At 46.3% G+C, this 11948-nt stretch overlaps 1 protein-coding gene across 2 annotated transcripts; it reads left to right on the top strand.

Annotated features, from left to right (window-relative positions):
* The first annotated feature begins 3667 nt into the window (after positions 1 to 3667).
* Positions 3668 to 8249, top strand: LOC119651857 (probable cytochrome P450 6a14). Of its 2 annotated transcripts, none has more exons than XM_038055660.1 (2): positions 3668 to 4759; positions 7702 to 8249. In XM_038055660.1, exons 1-2 carry the CDS (start codon positions 3688 to 3690, stop codon positions 8118 to 8120), a joined length of 1491 nt encoding a protein of 496 aa, XP_037911588.1. In that variant the 5' UTR covers positions 3668 to 3687; the 3' UTR covers positions 8121 to 8249. The 2 variants fall into 2 exon arrangements, with proteins under 2 accessions (XP_037911588.1, XP_037911587.1); XM_038055659.1 differs by lacking the exon at positions 7702 to 8249 and adding an exon at positions 4951 to 5404.
* The last annotated feature ends 3699 nt before the right edge of the window (positions 8250 to 11948 follow it).

Consider the following 11948-nt stretch of genomic DNA (forward strand, 5'->3'; position numbering starts at 1 on the left):
GGCCGAGGGGACGGCTTTGTCTGGATTCGGTGTTCAGGGATAACGTTTTTTAGTGTCTATCTAACGCGGAATGAGACGATGACGGACTTTCGTCGGAGGCTTGAGGCTTTGGAGGACGCTATCTTAAGCACGGATGGGCGGATCCTTGTCGGGGGTGACTTCAATGCTAGGGCACTTGAATGGGGCATGCCGCACACAGATTCCAGAGGGAGACGAATTTTGGAAATGGCGGCGAGAACAGGACTGGTAGTTCTAAACACCGGATCCACCCCAAAGTTCCGGCGCCCGGGCTGCGAAGGAAGCATTCCAGACGTAACCTTCGCGTCGGAATCACTGGTGTCGCTGGTAGACGGGTGGCGAGTTCTGGAAGACTTTTCGGCAAGTGACCACCAATACATTGCTTTCGAAGTGGTGGACACAAACTCTCGGTGTGCGCCATCCCAGCGATCTTTCTGTGTATGAAACGTAGCGAAAGTGAACACCGGGAAGTTTGTCGAAACTCTGGGAACAGGTGGGGCCACGCTGAAGGGTACTCCTGGGGGCGGTGGCGCCGCAGCTGACACTGTCGTAAATTCAGTTATGAACCTGATAACGACGATCTGCGGAGCCTCCATGCCCAGGGAGACATCGTGGCGCGGCAAACCTTCCATGTATTGGTGGACAGTGGAAATCGCAGAGCTCCGGAAGGAATGTCACAGGCTCCGCCGCTTAACACAACGTCTAGGCGACCGGGAGGAGGCATGTACCATAATGATGGAGTACAAATCAGCCAAAAGGAGACTCCGCAGCGCAATAAACAAGAGCAAAGCTCGCTGCTGGCAAGATCTGATCTGAAACTTGTAACCCGAAAAATCGGGGTTCTGCGGAAACCCTGTTCACTTAAGGCCGATCAGATGGACCGCATTGTGAGGGCACTCTTCCCTACACACCCCGTATGGGATGGTGACGTCGGCGTGGAGAGCGCAGAGGACTGTCCACTTTTCTCTGTAAAAGAGTTGGAACAGGCAGTCCTCTCTATGAAAAACAAGAAGGCGCCAGGACCCGATGGTATTCCAGCAGAGGTGTACAAACTGGTTTTCCAACACCGGCCAGACCTACTATTCGGTGCATTCAACGCTTGTCTGAAAGAGGGCATTTTCCCTGCTCGTTGGAAAGTTGAGAGGCTTGTGCTGATCCCTAAAGGAAAAGGCGATCCCGAACTGCCGTATTCATACCGCCCACTATGTATGCTTGATACTGCTGGGAAAGTGCTCGAAAAGCTCATGAGAGGTAGACTCGCTGAAGCGATACGCGCTGCCGGAGATTTATCTCCCCGGCAGTTTGGTTTTAGGGCAGGTAGATCGACAATTGATGCTGTCATGCAGGTCGTGGACGCCGTTCGACGAGCAGAGGCACATAGCCGCCGAACTCGACGGGTGGTGTTCCTCGTGACTCTTGACGTCAGAAACGCCTTCAATACCGTAAGATGGAAAGACATTCTAGGCACACTAGACAATACCTTCAACTGCCGAACAATCTCTTGCGGATTTTGAGGGACTATCTGAGGAACCGCTCCCTGCTCTATGAAACACTAGAGGGTCAAAGGTGGATGGAGGTCACGTCGGGGGTAGCACAGGGATCCATCCTAGGGCCGGACCTCTGGAACGCTACGTATGACAGTCTGCTTAAACTCGACTTGCCAGAAGAGTCGCGCCTGGTCGGCTACGCAGATGATGTCGCAGCGCTTGTTGCTGGACGCACTGTCGAACAGGCGCAAAGCAAACTCGGCACATTGATGCGACGGGTAAGCGGATGGATGACTACTCATGGTTTTAACCTTGCACTGGAAAAAACCGAAGTAGTCATCCTGACTACGAAGAGAATTGCGACCCTGCGTCCCATATCGTTCGAAGAGTCGATAATCGAGTCAAAATCAGCGGTGAAGTACCTCGGGTTGACTCTTGACTCAAAGATGAGCTTTTCTGAGCAAATCCAAGCAGCATCGAACAAGGCTGCGGCTGGAGTTTCGGCGTTAAGTAGGCTAATGGCAAACATTGGGGGTCCTACGACTAGTAGGCGACGTCTCCTGATGAGCTCAACGCAGTCTGCCCTGCTCTACGGTGCAGAGGTATGGGCTGGCGCTCTTAACAAGGAGGTATATCGTAGACGCCTCGCGCAAGTACAGGGACGGGGAGCTTTACGGGTGGCGTCTGCGTACCGCACAGTCTCTGAACCGGCCGTGATGGTGATCGCGGGAGTTATCCCCGTTGCTCTTCTTGCTAGGGAGCGTCAGGCCATATACAAGCGCAAGGGAGATGAGCCAAGGGAGGTGGTTGCTTGCGAAGAACGGCAACACACTCTAGACGAGTGGCAGCTCTCTTGGCAAAATGAAACTAGAGGCAGATGGACTGCGCGGCTCATCGGCAACTTAGGTGCGTGGCTGAATCGGAAGCATGGTGAGACTGACTATTTCCTTACCCAATTTTTAAGTGGGCATGGAAATTTTCAGTCTTACCTGCACAAGATTGGAAAGGCGCGTTCTCCGGATTGTGTGTTTTGCAATGGAGTTGTGGACGATGCCCACCACACTTTTTTTTCTTGTGGAAAGTGGGATGGGGTTCGTCAGCAGCTCTATTTAAACACAGGGGATCTCTGTGCAGACAACATTGTCGAAGAGATGCTGAGGACTGCTGACAGGTGGAACCGTGTTGCCCATTACGTTCGGGCCCTTCTCGTTGCTAAGAAGATAGAACTCGACCGGTGAAGGAGCCGGATGGCAGGGGGTTCCTTGAACTGACAGTTCCCTTCCTCCTCTCCCCTCCCGTTGGTGAAATGAATTCCCTGATTTGAAGGCTCCGCAAGGCGGGAGAGTTCGGGGGCTGGCCCGAAGTAATGTGACAAACGATTCCAGGCTAGCTCTCTGACGATGGGGAGGTGTTTAGTTGGTAGTCCGACGACGTACCGAATCGGGAGTCCAACACTGTGTGCGTAAATGCATTCACCAAACCTACCCCAAAAAAAAAAAAAAATCTAGTAAACTCTTCAATTAGGGTTAGATTGGCACCTGCGTTGGACATTTTTGTGTTTGAGCTGGACTGTCAGTCTCTCCCTGGTTCGGCTTTGTTATCCGCTTTGTAGATCGTGTCTTTTTTGCTGGATGTTTATCTGCTTGTTCCTCTATCTATCTGCCACCTGCAGTTTTTTTCTCTTTCTTCTCTCTCTTCTCTCTCTTCTCGGTGATACCAACTGATACGAAATTTTGGTAGGAAGGTTGGCACGGTGAACCCATATGGAGACAGCGAATGACATGGTCCTATGTTAAGCCGAAGGGGGTTGAGGACAACCTTTTTCATCACAGAATATAACCGTGTGGGGTATCAAATGCAAGGTCTCATTTATTATAGTCGGGGACAGGTCTTAGTTTTAGGTCAAAATGGATGTTTTCAGCAATATTTGCCCTAGTCAAATAAACAAGCAAATAACAGCGACATTAAATTGAATTGTTGTCATGTGGATTGAAATGATTTAATTGTGTTGACAATACGTAAAGCACTTTTGTGTAAACATCATCTCTTATCAACCAGGGATTTCACTATATCATAAAATTATCTAATTTGAGTTTATAGTTGTATGTTTACAACGTGGTTCGAGGCATTGACGTTCTCAGAAATTTAGTGTCAAAGTTAAGTTCAAGAGGTTTGCCTGGGGATGGATACTGTGGTGATACTAGCTAGTGGCTTATCGATAATCCTAGTTGCTATCTTGTGGGTGCAAAAAAAATTTGATTATTGGAGGAAATTGGGAATTCCCTACGAAGAACCGCACTTTTTTTACGGAAATCTCAAAGGTGTTGGGCAATATGACCACGATGGTCTATTGACCCAGAAGTTTTATAAAAAACATAAGGGAAAAGGTCCAGTTGTTGGAGTCTACTTTTTCCTTAAACCAGTTGCAATACTCCTTGATATTAATATTATCAAGGACATCTTAATCAAAGATTTTCCAATTTTTCATGACCGCGGTATCTTTTACAATGAAAGAGATGACCCTCTCTCAGCGCATTTGGTTAACCTGTCCGGAGATAAGTGGAAAGAACTTCGAAATAAATTTTCACCAACGTTTTCAAGCGGAAAAATGAAAATGATGTTCTCAACAATGTTGGAAGTTGCAGTGAAATTGGAAAAGAAAATAGATCAGGTTTGCAGGAGTGGAAAAGAATTGGACATAAAAATGTTGATGGCCCTATTTACGGTGGATGTCATTGGGAGTTGCGCCTTTGGCTTGAAAACAAACAGTTTGGAAGATGAAAATAATGAATTTTTCCATATAGGAGTCAGCGTTTTCGATAAACCTAGACATGGAACAAGAGTCATGTTTGTCCTTCATGTTTTCCGGGAATATGCACGAAAGCTGCGCATCAAACTTTTTCGGGATGAGGTTACAAAATTCTACTCGAGTATTGTTCGTAGAACAATTGACTATCGACTGGCTAATAATGAAGAAAGAAATGATTTTATGCAACTTTTGATTGAGTTGCATACGAAAAAGGGCAAGGATAATTTACCCTTCAATGATATCGTAGCGCAGGCTTTTGTTTTTCACATCGCTGGTTTTGAGACTTCCTCCGCGACTCTTCAGTTCTGCTTTTATGAGCTTGCTTCTAACCCTGATATCCAGGATAAGTTGAGACATCACATCAATGAGGTATTGGAAAAGCACGATGGGAAGCTGACCTATGAAGCTGTAATGGACATGAAGTATCTTGATCAAGTTATAAATGGTAAGTGGTTTACTTGGGCCTAGATTGGAAACTTCAAACAATAAAATACCACTCCATTGCCAACCCTTGGGGGAGGGAGGCGGGGGGAGGGGATGCTAAGGTTTGGCAATGGAGTGGAAGTTTGATAAAACCTAAATCATTCTTGGATACCAAATGAACATTCTATCCAGCAATCTTTTAAATATTTTCAGAAACTCTTCGAAAATATCCACCCTTCGGCTTGTTATTCCGAGAAACCAGTCAGGACTATAAAATTCCCGGTACTGATTGTATCCTGCATAAAGGGACCAGCTTGTACATACCGATTTACGCCATACACCATGATCCTGAATTCTATCCAAATCCGTCAAAGTTCAACCCTGATAATTTTTCTGAAGAGGCTGTGAAAAATAGGCACTCATTTGCCTTCATCCCATTTGGCGCGGGACCAAGAACTTGTATAGGAGCGCGATTTGGTGCGACCCAAGTAAAAATTGGAGTAATAACCGCGTTACGCAGATTTAAATACACCCTGTCGCCGAGGACTAAACAACCGATAAAGCTACTAACGAAATTTTTTATTGCCCAACCTGAGGGTGGTATCTGGTTGAATATAACCCCAATTAATTGAAGGGTGACCAGGTGTTCAAATAAAGGTGGGCTGAAACTAATCCCTACGGTAATGATCTGTTGAGTAAGATGTGATGGATGTCTGAGTTTAAATGGTTTTCATTAAATTTTTGTTGGAAGACTTACGACTTTTTAAAGCTTCAACTTGAACTGAATAAAGATTTTGCAAGAATGTCGAAGAAATGGGAAATTAACCATAATTCGAAAATATAGGTCAATTTGACGTATGATTTCTCTTCCGGCTCATATTTGAAGGCTAGCCTGATTTTTGGCTGAGCTTATTCGTTAAAGAGGTCCTGGACGAAGAACCATGTTCGTCCACCCGAGAGAAAAGAGTCATCTACGTTGCCTTCACCAATAAACGAAGCAACCTCTCCTTACCGCCGCAGTATACAACCCAAAAACATTCAGTTTTTTTTCTCATCTATATATTCGCGGTCCGAGAATATTGAAAGTCCCTAAGTCGTTGCAAAATTAGGAGGAGATGATCTCAGTGTTTTCCGAGGATTTCAGGAAGCATTTCTTTGTTGCTATTAGTAGAATTCCGTTGGATTTTTTGTGACAAGTCAAAGTAACCTCTCCTCGAAACGACTTCTAGGCTTATATTATGGCTACTTTCATCTCCCGCTCCTCCTCCTGGCTGCGCGACCTATTCTGATTTGATCACAACTTCATCGATTGATTGAACCTTCGGAATTTATCGTAGAGATATATTTTGTTTTATTAGGCCTTTCTCTTTGAAAAGAAGAAAACGGAGAAGAGGAATCAGAATCTACAGTCTATTCAAAAATGAACACAAAAATTTAACTTAATTTAATGTGATGTTTACGCCGCCGCAGTTGGGAACAGAAGAGACCGGCTTATTTCCATGCGGTCCTTACTGTCCCAACCAACGGCATTTTTCCACCGCTAATTCTCCACTCCCCTGGTGCGTTCCGAAAATGAGTGAGTGGAGAGTTCCGCGCCATCTACCCGTCCGCATCCGCAACATCCGAAATAAATTTCGAATGCTGCAGATCCTGCCGCGCCACATCACTCCGCCCCCAGACGAAACCTAGGGGGCTTCGGCGACGGATCCCGGAACTTCGTTCGCCGTTAATCCACAAAGCGGACACGACGCTGCTTCGGGGCGCACACGGGTTTCAGCCTGGACAAAGAGACCGCCTTTTTGTGACCACCGATCTCGAGCTGGAAGAAATGTTCTCCCCTCTCGAGAACGCGGTACGGGCCCTCATATGGAGGCTGCAGCGGCTTCCGGACGGCATCCGTCCTGATAAGCACGTGCGTGCATGTGTCCAGTTCCTTGGGCGAACAAGCAGGTATGGACGCGTGTCGAGTGGGTGGTGGCGCCTTGATGCGTCGGAGATTGTCCCTCAGCAGACGCATCAACCCCGACTCCGTGAGACCCGATCTCTTGTCGAAGACCGGATCGCTTGGGAGTCTTGGGTTCTCCCCGTATACCAGCTCCGCGGGGTTGGCAGCAAATTCCTCTCGGCGGGTTGTACGAAGGCCGAGTAGGACGAGGGGCAAGACTTGAGTCCAGGACGGGTCGTCGCGTGCCATAATGGCGGCTTTCAGCGTCCGGTGCCAACGTTCCAGCATCCCATTAGATTGCGGGTGGTATGCCGTAGTCCGCTGGCGTTTAAAACCCAGGAGTTTGCCTAACTCCGAAAAAAGGGTGGATTCAAATTGCATTCCCTGGTCAGTGATGGTCATCATCATCTGCAGGGACGCCAAAGTGAGGTATCCACTCTCGACAGAGGGCTTCGGCACAAGATTGCGCCGTAATGTCTTTCAGAGGTATTGCCTCAGGCCACCGCGTGAACCTGTCGATGATTGTGAGGCAATACTTGTAACCGTGCGAGTCTCGCAAGGGCCCTATTATGTCGAGGTGTATCGTGTGGAAACGCTTGGTAGTGCGGGGGAATGAGCCCACTTCTTTCCTTACATGCCTGGAGACTTTACACTTCTGGCATGCGATGCACTCTCTGGCCCAGGAATTGATATCCTTGTTCATGGAGGGCCAGAAGTATTTTCCGGTGACTAACCGGTTTGTTGCCCTGATGCCGGGATGCGCCAAGTCGTGAACTGCGTGGGACCCTTCCTTGCGAAATGTGGCCGGAATGTATTCTTGTGACCCTGATATCCAGAATCGGTTGAGGCATCATATCAACCAGGTATTGAGGAAACATGACGGAAAAATGACGTATGAAGCGATAATGGATATGAAATATCTCGATCAGGTAGTAAACGGTAAGTGGTTTACTTGACTCTAAATTGGAAACTTTGGTTGAAAAAGGACTCAAATTAGAAATTCTTTTAACAATTTCCAGAAACTCTTCGGAAGAATCCACCTTTCGGAATGTTATCCCGAGAAACCACTTTAAACTATAAAATTCCCGGCACGGATTGCATCCTTGAAAAAGGCACTAGTCTGCATATACCAATCTACGCCATACACCATGATCCTGAATTTTATCCAAATCCATCAAAGTTCAATCCAGACAATTTCTCTGAGGAAGCTGTGAAGAATAGACATCCAATTGCCTTCCTCCCATTTGGCGCAGGACACAGGGCTTGTATAGGGGTTCGATTCGGTATGATGCAAGTGAAACTAGGGGTTATTATCGGACTGCGAAAATTCAAGTACACCTTGTCGCCAAAGACTAGACAACCGATAAAGCTTCAATCAAAATTTTTTGTTGCACAACCTGAAGGAGGTATCTGGTTGAATATTGAGTCAGTTGATTGAAAGATGGTCAGTGATCCAAAGGAAAACTGCTGATATCTTGCCGGCGGAGCCTTTTAAAGCCGAAGATGAGGCAGTTTTCTGGGAATTTAATATTTTATAGAAAAAAAATAAATTTTATCCTTTTTAGTATTCAGGTTTCTTTGGCTATAGTTAACCCTACAATCATTAGTAGCTGCATGGGAACTTCCGGTTCTCTGATTCAGAAGGGGATGGCGAACTCAACCTAATCCATAAAATCCTGGACCGTTGTAATCCCGAAACTCTTCCAGATAAAAGAAACATTTGAAATTATCTTCCTCTTCCTTTCCTTACTTTTCTTCTTCTTCCTTTGTCCCGTTAATATGTGAGGCCGGCTTATCTTGATCAGTTCCACCATTTCGCTCTATCAAGGACCTGGACTGGATGGAGTTGCGAGGCAGTTAAATCAATATGCAGCTCATCAAGTCATTGTGGTTTCGATCGGCCTTTCGGTCGTTTCTTATCGACTCCGATGTTCAGACCAATCTTGTTTATTGAGTTCTCATCGAAGTTGTAGATAAAGGGTAGGATAATTCTCACCAGAAAAGCTCATTTCAAATAGAGAGCAAAGGCTTTTTTTACCGCCCCAATTGAGGCATAGTCCAATACCTCTGCACGATGCAACAAAGCAAGGAATGAAAATGCTATTCAAATACGGGGGCCCTAACCTGAGGCTCTTTTTGCAACTAAATGGTGGATTCTACTAGGAACTCCTTTACAAGAAACGTAAGACCGCAGGAGTTGCCTACTGGAAAGGACGAAAATACCACTGTCTTAACGAAGAAAGGGACCAATTGAGCGGACGGAAATAGCATCGTGGAAGAGGAGATGCCATCGAGAACTAGGTGGGACAAAAAGTCACACAAGATGTTCCTAACTTCAAGCTGTGCGACACTCTCTTTACGGGAAAGAACCATTAACGAACTCACCATCCGGATGGAAACGCGAGTGATCTCGTCATCTTATGGGCGAATTTGAACCTCATCCAAAAAGACATGCATAAAGGAAGAAAGTTTATCTAAAAATGCAGGGTGGTGCTTCGAAAAATGAAAGCTGCTACCATCGTCTAGCAAAGGATTCCTTGGAGGGCAAAAATAGCATATGCAAGACGGGAGAACTCCTGGAACTTATCACACACCAGCGAAGCTCCTGAAAGATTGAAAAAGTGGAGCTGATAAAAAAAATCGCGCGTGCAGCCCCTAGACGCGCAGTTACGTTTCTGCTTAATCCCACAGTCTTTTTAAGACACGAACTGATCTAGTGGCCCCTATCAGAGCCCCGCTGAGGCAAGTACAACGGTGTAAGTCTACACTGAGTGAACGTCTCGGAATTCATACTAGTGGATGCAAGACCTACCTAATTCTCCACCGAACTATGGGGCACGACACCCGTGTTGAAACGCAACACTACGTTGGAGCCTCGAACGTCGCTTGAATGCAACAATATGGAGCTCCCAGCACGGAGCCAACCTCAAAAGCCAAGCGCACATGAAACAGGAATACTTCTGAAACAAGTGAATTCATCGGTTATCCCTGTTCCCATGGTACCATTATACCTCTGGTAAAGTTTTATGGTAATGAGATGAGTCCCTGTGCAGACTCGGGTCTGATCGCCCTAAACGCTTTGGAGCATTCGTCTACTACGGCCAGCAAACCAAAGTGATACTGAGTCTCTCAGTGGCACCACTATGGACATTCTCCTCGGCCACTTGGTTTTCGTTTGGTCGACAGAGTTCCTCACCGCCACCTCTGAGTACCCGTCTAGATGTGCAAAAAACGATACTAGGGAAGACGTCAAATCTATCCAGCCGACTTGCACCGACGCAGTATATTTGTCAAACTTAGGTCGAAGACTGACAAAGAGAATATGTTCAGCAAAACAACAAAGAGCAAATAAAAAAATGGTGGTTTCACACCTAAAACCCGTTTGAACTCTAGAAATAAAAGATGAGGACTGCTTGTCGAACAAAGAAAAGGCTGAGGAGCCGATAAAAATGGATTACCCAGATGTGAGCAGCCTCAAGGTGTAAGCCAAATCTGTGAACCACGGACGACAAAATATTGCCACAGTCACCGTTCCTGTTAAAACTGCCAGCCAACTTTTTTACTGCGGGAAAAAAAGAATGACAGTTCCTAACTACTGCTTCAGGTGCTGGGCAAACCAGTTTGAAAAAGACAAGACAAATCCCACTTTCTGTTAAAAATGCGGTTAACGCGGACACGAAGTGAAAACTTGCGCGTTGGAAAAATGTCTTGTCCTTTGTTACGATCACGGTCTGTGAAGATGAAACATGGCTCATGCTGTCGATTCCGGGGGGCGCCAAGTCTTAAAAGAAAAATAGCGAAAAATCGAAAGTCAAGCAAAATGATCCACATTCTGCAAGCGTATATGCATGGGGATGCGACCGTTCACAATGAGATGGTAAGCTTCTACCTCGATATACCTGGTACTGTTGCCGTTTGGTTGGCGCTATCGTCAACATACGAGTGTGGGATAACGGTCGTAGTGCAGATGTGCGTTTGTCTCACGGCGAAACGAATCTGTGTTCGGTTTTCGTAATGAGCTCGGTGTTTCTGAGTACAAGATACGGAATACAGTAGGGAGAGTTTCTCAGGAACGCTTAAGACCATAACTCTTGAATGAAACATGGTTCAACCAGATTCCTAGGGAAGACAAATTTTTAAGATGGCTACCAAGACGGGACTTATTGTCTTCAATATCGATAGCACTATGACATTCTGACACACTGGTCGCGAGGGCATTATTATGGACGCACTTATTGTCAGCGGTACAAGGATGGCAGGAACTGGAAGATTTCCTGGCCAGGGACTACCAGTACATCTCCTCCGAAGTGACAAGTGGCCCCTATCAATGTTCTGAAATCCAGCAAACACCTACCAGGTATAACATCGGGAAAATCGACGTCGGAAAATTTGCCGGAAATCTCTGAAAAGAGGTGACAGGACCACGAAACCCGGACGCGGAAAAAAGAACTGCGGCTTAACCAACAGTGAACTCAACAATGGGTCTTATTCCTTCAGCTTGCAATGCATCGGTGCTCAAAAGGAGACTCCGTGACGGAAAGCTGTCTGGAGATAGACAGCTGATATTGCAAGTCTACGCCGGATTACACAGCGACCCAGAGGTCATGATGAGGTAAACCTCAAATACGCAGATACGCATACAAAGAAAACGAACTTCAGCACGAAATTAATAGCCAAAAAGCATGCTCCCAGCTGGAGCTAACCAAGGGCATTAATAAAGTCTCACGGAGCTTCGGGAATAAGTCGAAAAACTTAGTACTCATCGATCACATAGTTCAATGGAAGCAGTGGAAGGAATCGTGCAGGTACTTTAAGGTATCTGAACTAACCTTGTCGGTGATACAGGGAGTACTGAGAAATGTCAATCTCAGTACTCTTGACTTTAATGGAACTGGAAGAGGCGGTTTGGACCATGAAGGACAAATAGCACCGTGACGGGATAGTATTCCGAGTAAAGCTCTGAAGCTTGTATTCACGTAAAAGCAGGACTTGCTACTCAACGTGCTGAGCACATGTTTGACATTGGGAGTGTTTGTCTCGTACTGATAAACCAAGGCAAGAGTGACCCCTGAGGCTCCGCTTGTGTACCAACATCTCAGTATGTTGAGCACGGAACACAGGGGAAAACCCCTTGGAGAGCTCATGAAGCCAAGGTTGGCTGACACATTACCTGCTGCGGGAAACTTCTTACAGAAACAATACGGATTTTGAGGGGATGATTCACAACGATGCGATTGAGGAAGTGGTTCAAGCGACAAAACTGGCT

Source organism: Hermetia illucens, chromosome 3 (assembly GCF_905115235.1).
Source record: "Hermetia illucens chromosome 3, iHerIll2.2.curated.20191125, whole genome shotgun sequence".
Classification (NCBI taxonomy): Eukaryota; Metazoa; Arthropoda; class Insecta; order Diptera; family Stratiomyidae; genus Hermetia; species Hermetia illucens.

Bases quoted from the DNA above. Each gene is read 5' to 3' on its own strand.
- LOC119651857 (XM_038055660.1), top strand. From the start codon at position 3,688: ATGGATACTGTGGTGATACTAGCTAGTGGCTTATCGATAATCCTAGTT. The intron at 4,760-7,701 runs GTAAGTGGTTTA...AACAATTTCCAG, and splicing joins TCTTGATCAAGTTATAAATG to AAACTCTTCGGAAGAATCCA.